At 40.6% G+C, this 8,329-nt stretch overlaps 1 protein-coding gene across 5 annotated transcripts in view; it reads right to left on the bottom strand.

The window, feature by feature from the left end:
- Window positions 1-4,992: 4,992 nt before the first annotated feature.
- Window positions 4,993-8,329, bottom strand: part of znf318 (zinc finger protein 318) — a 30,645-nt gene continuing 27,308 nt past the window's right edge. The window contains exons 11-13 of one of the 5 annotated variants that reach the window (XR_009655032.1): window positions 5,500-7,799; window positions 5,368-5,407; window positions 4,993-5,263 (exon numbers count right to left, since the gene is read on the bottom strand). Coding sequence is in view for 2 of the 5 variants with exons in the window: in XM_060925546.1 (XP_060781529.1) it covers window positions 5,706-7,799 (2,094 nt within the window). In the remaining 3 variants the exon portion in view is untranslated. Of the gene's footprint in view, window positions 7,800-8,329 lie in introns of all 5 variants that reach the window. The other 4 variants (XR_009655030.1, XR_009655031.1, XM_060925546.1 and 1 more) reach the window with 4 other exon arrangements.

Raw genomic sequence — 8,329 nt, 5'->3', positions numbered from 1 at the left:
GACATGCTCAATTATGCCGTGATGAGTAGCGCTGGAAAAACCAGCTATATTTTGGTTCCAGCTGGAAACCATCTTTTCAGGTTCAGAACCATTTTATTTTTAGTTGAAATGCTCTGAACGGTTAAAAAAACCAACCAACCCACCCCCCCAGAACGGAACCCATTCCCTGTTGGTCGAAAAAGGTATGAGGGCCAAAGACAAGGCAGGTAGACATTATCGCCACCAACAGTTTTATAGAAGAGGATACTGTCATAGGGTTTGTGTTGAGTGTACAAAACCAGTGGCGCAATACACCACTAACTGTAGGCTCAGTTTGGCTTTGGGAATGCTGATAAGTTTATCGCAGACCTTGTCAAGCTCAAACGTCAATGCAGAACCCAAAGGAGTCATGTTCCATCTACAGAAGAGGGCATCATTGCTCTGCACATCTGGGACTTTCTAGTTATTGGTAACGAGAGAGAGAGAGAGAGAGAGACCACAGACCGACATCCTGTTAAAACTGGACTGAATTTCCTGCTGACACAATTTCACTTTTTGGCTAAAAAGCATAGAGAGTTATTTAAAAAAAAAAAAAAAAAAAAAATCACACCATCTGGTGTCACCCTGATGAGGGTGGGTTCCCTTTTGAGTCTGGTTCCATTCAAGATTTCTTTATGTCATCTCGGAGTTTTTCCTTGCAACCATCACCTCTGGCTTGCTCATTAAGGATAAACAGTTAAATTCATGTCTGTACAATTTAAGGCTGGAATTTATAAGTTTCTGTAAAGCTGGTGTATGAAAACATCCACTATTAAAAACATATAAATAAAATTGAATGCAACTTTATTGATCCAGCAGCACAATCACAACAGTAGATTAACAATAACATTGAAAGGAAAAAACAGAACAGCAGATCAATACACTGAATATGAAAAAAAGATATTTACAATATATGATAATAAAGGGGCAATAAGAACAGATGCACAAAGTTAACATATATTAGCAATAAGAAGAATAAATTCATGTTACGCCATGGAGTGTTGTGCTGACAGTCCTAACAAATGGTAAGAATGATTTCCTGAAATGATCTTTATGACCGGGGGAAAGGAGTCTGTTGGAGTATGAGCTTTGTTGTCTTGGCAGTGTCAGAGAAGGTGGGATGGACTGGTCAGAGCAATTTGTTCAGTGACCTCCCATTTCTTGCTGACTCAAACGTCTCCATGTTTTGACCAATGATAGTTCCGGCCTTGCAAATGAGTTTACTATTCCTGCTGGTAACTGGCACTGATGATGCTCCCCCAGCATGGTAGATAGCTCTCACCACCACAGACAAGTAGATCTCCAGCAAATTGGTCCATACATTATTTTCTGAGGAATCTCAGATCCTTCAGTCTATTCATCCCCGTGGCGGCATGGTGGTATAGTGGTTAGCATGGTCGCCTCACAGCAAGAAGGTTCTGGGTTCGAACCCAGCGGCCGGCAAGGGCCTTTCTGTGTGGAGTTTGCATGTTCTCCCCGTGTCTGCGTGGGTTTCCTCCGGGTGCTCCGGTTTCCCCCACAATCCAAAGACATGCAGTTAGGTTGACGTGGGGCGGCCTTGGGCTGAGGGGCCCTTGAGCAAGGTACTTAACCCCTGACTGCTCCCCGGGCACTCTAGTGTGGCTGCCCACTGCTCTGAGTGTGTGTTCACTGCTTCAGATGGGTTAAATGCAGAGGATGAATTTCACTGTGCTTTAAATGTGCATGTGACAAATAAAGGTTTCTTCTTCTTGTACACAGTGTCACAGTTGATCCTTGAACAACAGTGTCTGTTGTTCAAGTGGACACCCAAGTAGTTATAGAGCTCAACAATCCCAACCTCATCACCCATGGTGATTACACTCTCAGAAAAAGTACATCATTATGACTTGTCACTGGGGGGCAGTACCCTCCAAGGTACTTATTTGTACCATTTATATACTGATTGGGAACATATATGTACCTTTTTGGCCCTAAATAGGTACACATAGTTACCTTGAGGTCCAGTAATGAGCCCTCAGGGGTACATTAGTGTAGTTTGTACCTTGGGGGACAGAAATGGACTCCTACTGTACCCCTATTTCTCACAGTGTACAGGTTTAGTCATAGTTCTCCTCTTCTTAAAATTGACCATCATCTTCTTGGTTTTGTACACATTTAAGAACAGATGATTCATGCTGGATTACTCCACAAAGTTATCCAACACTTCCCTTTACTCCAACTCCCGCCCATCTCTTACACACCCCATCAATGCAGTAATCAGAAAACCTACAGGTGACATGATTCAGAGGTATACTGAAAATCTGACGTGTACAGCATGAACAGGAATGGAAAGAGGACTGTACCCTGTGGTGTACCTGGATTACTAACTACCACATCAGACAGGGCGCTCCCCAGCTGCACAAACTGAGGCCTGTCTGAGAGACGACCAATCAATCCAATAGATGTGGGGGTGGGGTGGGTAGCGGTGTTCATAGTGCCATCATTACCATCCAGGTGAGAGAGAGTGCACTGCAGCATGTAGATGACAGCATCATCAACCCCTTGTCTACTCCCACATAAGGCTGACAAGCAAACTGAAGAGGGTCAGGAGCAGGTTTCACCTGTGATACAGTGTGGTCCAGAATCAATCTCTTCAGCACCTTCATGACATGATGGGGATAGCTTTCTTAAGTACCAGTACAAACATGTTTTCCACAGCACTAGTATCTTTTCCTGTTTCAGACTCAGGTTAAAGATGTGCTGCAGGATACTAGACAGCTGGGTAGAACCACACTTTAGTTCTCAGAGACTGAAATGATGAGGACCTGCAATATAGGAGTGGACAAATCAACTGTGAGTGATGTGGTAAAAGTCGTGTCAATCACATTGGCCGGCCTGGTCAATCAATTTGTTTCATTTCCAAAGCACAACCAGATTGCCCAGACCAAGTGCAAGTCCCCCCCCTTCTTCTTCTAGGGAACACGCCCAATACTATTGGGGTTATCAACTGCACTCATGCATATACAAGCACATCACAAGAGGGAGTACATCAACCAAAAGGCTGTGACTGACCAACATCACAACCTGGGGATGCATTTGTTAGTAACTACTTTTGACTGGTTAGTCCATCTGGTAATTAATATACAGTGATGACAGTTAATATATTATTTTTGGTTGATACTTGTTTGGGACAAAATTTATTCGACTAGATTGCCTAAATTCTAATTTATCTACATCACTGTAAGAAGTAAACAAAGTGCGATACATATATTTACATTAGACACTGGGAAATATGCCACTTTTCATACGAGCTACATCCAGGACATGGAGAACCAAAACCTCGATGTCACTTGAGGAAATCAATGAATTGTATTGAACATTTTGGGTACTTTTTGTTTGTGACTGTGTCTATATAATAAAAAGAAAATCACACGTTGGCTTGAAGATACGAAGTTTAGCTTCTCCTATTGAAAAACTTGCATTTTTTTTTTTATACGAAATACATTGCGGATCTGAGTGACATATTTCCCATTTCAATTGGATGACATCACGCCAAATGTTTTCACGCTGGCGGATGTGTCCATAGAACAAACAACATTACACGATCACACAAAGACATGGAAGTTTATCTTCTAGTGTTGAAAAATATTTCACTCGCTTGCTTCACTCACTCAAAGATTTACCACTCGGAGATAAACTTGCGACCATGTGAGTGAGTGAGAGTTTAAATAAATAAAACCCCCACACGCAGGGCTGCAAAAGTAGGTATACAGTAATGAAAAATTCTAGTATTAAACAAAACCTAGCACCACTATTATAATACTGGTAATAACGGAATAATCCTTACTGTATACCTACTTTTGCAGCCCCCTGTATATAAACAAACATTTTTTAAACAAATTTACACAAATTTATAATTTGACCAATTATAAAATATTTGAGTACATTTTGTTCCTGGATCTACCCTTCTGCTGGTATCAGCGTAACTCTGATTTTTTGGATCAATGGTATCCCAGTCCAACTAAAAAGTGATGAACCACACAGACTGAAGGTTTAAAGCCAGACCAAAATCAAGACTGGATTACGTGATCTACTCCAATTTCAGAATCCTCCTTTTGGTTTGAACAACTCATTTGGAACAAATGAGCAATGGTTATCCCTGAAATTTCCAGTGACACAAGTCCCAACTGGAATTAATTACAGGCTGACAGTTTTTCAGGTTAGTACTGATACCTATACAAGTCAAATAAGCCAATTATACTAAGTCAATAATAATAATAATAATAAACAAAATCACAGACCACTGGGAGTCCCTGGACCCCACTGATCTTCACAAGACCTGTGAATCATCCAAAAACACCTGCTCACACTTTCCACCTTCATTTCTCTTTCTCTCTCTCACACACACACTTACCTTTTGTCCATAAAGTATCTTGCTCTTTGGTGTAAAGGATATGATGTCACAAAAAACAAAAGCATTTGCATTGTATTACAGCATCAATAAAACATTTGTGATTGGGGGGAAAAAAAAAATTTCAAAAGCATTTCTAGAAATCATAAATTAAGTGTAAAGAATCAGGAAAGTTGTTTTACGTGAGCATTGCATGTAATATATGTAAATACGTACCTAAGTGTTTAATAAATATTAAAATCTTTTGCAGGTTATAGACTCCATGTTTAAGCGGTGTTGTGTAAAATTAAGAGCACTGTTTTTGCTTCCCCTTTTTTTTTTTTTAAATAAACCTACACAATACAAAAAATTTCCATGACTTATAATAAAAGACAACAATTAAGATGTACAGCTATACATTATAGGGAATGAAGAGACAACTGAAAAGACAGATTGAAGCAATGGAGCGAGAGAGGAAAAAAAAACAAACAGGCAAAAATGCTTCCGCTGAAATTATAAAAAGAAACATTACTGAACTACAGCATCTGAAATATTTCAGACATACATTTCTACCTACGGGTAGCAATTACTGTTTATATCTAGATATCATTAATACACAAAAAGGAGGTCACTGAAATTTATTTGAACCAGACCTTGTACACCAGAAACTACAGAACAACCAACAGTAAGAGAGAACCTATCCTTATACAATATTTCAACTAACAGGGTACAGGACCACAATCTCCGATTTGCATCAGTTCTCACAAGAGCTGTGAGGAGAAAACTGCTCATGCTGTACTCAAAAGTACAAATGTATTTCAAGACAGTTTTGTCCTTGTAGCGTGAGCTCCACACCAATTCGTTTTCTCTTCTGACCCTCGATCTCTCTGGCTCCTGTGTTAAAATATCTTTGATTTACTTACGTGGAAGGATTAATGGATTGAGACTTGAACTTAAAATCACTCACAAAACAGATTATATAAAATGGTCTACATTACCTTTTCTTTTCTTTTTTTTTTTTTAAAGGAACTGTTTCGGCTGCAAACAAAGCAAGAAAAGCAGGGAGTTCAAAACCCTGTACTTTAACAAAAAATCTATGCAACATTTTACAGATGCTAAGGATTCATTACTTGTTGAAAAAAAATGCTCATTCTTTCAGTGGAATCGCCTTTCCTTCAGAATGAGTGCTTGTCAGTTCATCATTTCACTGGCATTACCTGCCAAAGAGTTTAAGAAGATGCATGAAACAACAACCCAAAAAAAAAAAAAAAATTTCAGATCAATGTTACTGAAACATTTCTCATGCACATCCCTAGACCTACTGGATGACGGTCCTTTACAAAGAGTCAAAACTGAACTCAAATGTGTCCAAGTTCAGTTGCTCTGTAAAAGAACCTGGGGGTGGGGAGAACGAAAGCGTCATCGCCTCTTCAGAGTCCAGAGGATTTTGGTCATCATTTGTTCCCATCATCTCAATGTTCTCCATGATTTCCGAATTGGCTAAACAGTCGAGAGAATCTGCTTCATTCTTGCAATCAACTGTTGCCATTTCCATACTTCCACTATGCTCTTCAGTAGAGTCCATAAGTGGTTCCACTTCAAGATCAAAAGTTGGTGGTTCAGACTGTTCTCCTCGGTCCTCAGATGGCTCCTCGTCTTTCAAGCTGGACACGTCTGCCAAGTGTCCGCTATCTGGAGCCTGCTCGGTTGTTAATTCGTTATCGAGAGTGGTCACCAAACTTCCTGAATCAGCTTGAGAGTCTTGTTTACAGCCAACCTTATTCCCAGCACTAGAACCGCTACAGGTAGCCAGAGTGCTGTTGCCATAGAAAATGTCAAACAAGTCTTTTGCTTTCGCTGCAGCTAGATTTGTTTTTGGCTTGTCTGGTTTTGAAGAGTAACTATTGAAGGTCTGAATTTGAGGAGGAGGACGGACCACAACTGTTTGCTTGTGTTCCTCTTCGGGTACTCCAGGAGCAGCGACATCAGACTCGAGCGTTATTATACATTCAGTAGGCGCTTTTACCTCAACAGCCTCCACCTCCTGCACTGTGGATGATGGAGTTGTTACAGTGGAAGTGGTTGGTACAGAGACAGAAGCAGATGCAAGACTGGATGAGTTATCACCTGGAATTTCTAACTGCACCTCCTCACCATCGAACGCCTTCGAGATTAGATCGGCTGGTAGAACGTCTTCATTCTCTGCCTGTTTTATCATCTCCGTTTCAGAAGATTTGCTGCTGGTGTCCACGGTTGGTACAGCTAAGGAGGTTGGGTCAGCAGAAACTGATTTGTTTTGGGGCCCAACATTGGACTTCTTCAGAATATTAGAAGGGGTGGGTAGATTAGGACGTATTTTAACCTGGTTATAGGCTACCCAATCTTGGGAAGGCGCGATAGCGGTTTTACCCGACAGTTTGATAGCAATACTCTTGGCAGCAGCCATAGATTTGGCAAAAGCATCCTGATCCTCAGAGTCTTTACTTGTTGCTGAAACGCTCTCCTCGTCTTCCTTGATAAACTGCTCTGCAATTTTCTCGGCTTCCTTCTCCAATGCAGTCTTTTCAGGCTTTTTCCAAGTGAATTTTCCTAAGGTAGGACGCGAAGTGGCTTCCTCGTTCTTTTTGCGAAGTTTTGCAAGCATGGCTGGACTCGGCCCACAAAAAACCTTAGGGGGCTCACTAGGCTTCTCAGGGTCAATCTTAGCATCTTTCAAAGACGACTTCTCTTTCTCGTCTTTGCGGCTTCCTTTTTGTTGCTGCTTTTTGTCCTCCTTCTCAGATTTGGGCCGCTCGTCATTCTCCTCCTCTTCTTCCTCCCATTTTGATTTTGGCAAATTTAAACCTTCCTCCTCCTTGTGTTTTGGTCTCCTGTCTTCCTCAGCGTCATGACTAGATTTGTATTTTTTGTCATCCTCTTTCCGATACCTCGATTTTTCATCTTCCTTCTTGTATCTACTCTTATCATCATCTCTGCACTTGGACCTATTTTCTTCCTTGTATCTATACTTGTCTTCTTCAGCTTTGTACCTCTCCTCATCTGCTTTCTTCTGTCTGCACCTTTCTTCCTCTTTAAACTTGTTCCTCTCCCCGTCTTCCTTTGTATACCTAGTCCTCTCCTCCTCCTCCTCTTTTCGACTTTTGGTCCTTTCAACCTCCTCTTTCTTACATTTAGGTTTATTCTCTTCCTCTTTGATGTATTTTGCTTTTCGTCCCTCTTCCTTGATGTATTTGGATCTATCCTCTTCTTCAGTCTTGCATTTGGGCTTTTTCACTTGATCTTTGCTGGACTTGGAGTTTTTCTGCTCATCCTGGGAGTCGTCGTCATCACGCTTTCGTTTGTGCTCATTCTGCTTTTTTTCGCTCTCCATGCCAGCCTGGCGATCCAGGTTCCTCCGCTGTTCATAAAGAGGGTTCTCATACATTTGTTTCTATTGAGGAAATAAGACAAAAATAAGGCAATCAAGCTTCCAACAAATATGAAAAACAAGCATGTTTATAGCCATCAAATTCACACTCCAAGAACTGTAGATCTGCAAACTTGAGTACAAATATTACTGATCTACCGTTTGAGCTAACCTTTTTGGCATACAGTTTGGGGTTAAAAAGCCCATTTAGATGACTGAACTGTTACATTAAGCATTCTGTACACGTCTAAACAACAAGCCAAACCATTAGAGAGAAAATTTATTTTCTTTACTACCATGTATACGCACTCCCAAACAGGGTGTAGCTTTAAAATTTATTTCGGTTGTTTCATCAACACAGGTCAAGTCAGTTTATTTGTCTAGCGCTTTTAACAGACATGGTCACAAAGCAGCTTTACAGAAAAATAAAGACTTTAAACATATGAACTAACTTTATCCCTAATAAATTTATTTATTCCTAATGAGCAAGCCTGAAGCAACGGTGGTCAAGTGCTTATCAGAGTTTAGTTTCTTAACAAATAATAAGTATACAT

The sequence above is a fragment of the Neoarius graeffei genome, chromosome 7 (genome assembly GCF_027579695.1).
Source record: "Neoarius graeffei isolate fNeoGra1 chromosome 7, fNeoGra1.pri, whole genome shotgun sequence".
Taxonomy (NCBI): domain Eukaryota; kingdom Metazoa; phylum Chordata; class Actinopteri; order Siluriformes; family Ariidae; genus Neoarius; species Neoarius graeffei.
The sequence above is the reverse complement of the archived record's forward strand: the minus strand, read 5'-3'. Positions and strand labels throughout refer to the sequence as shown.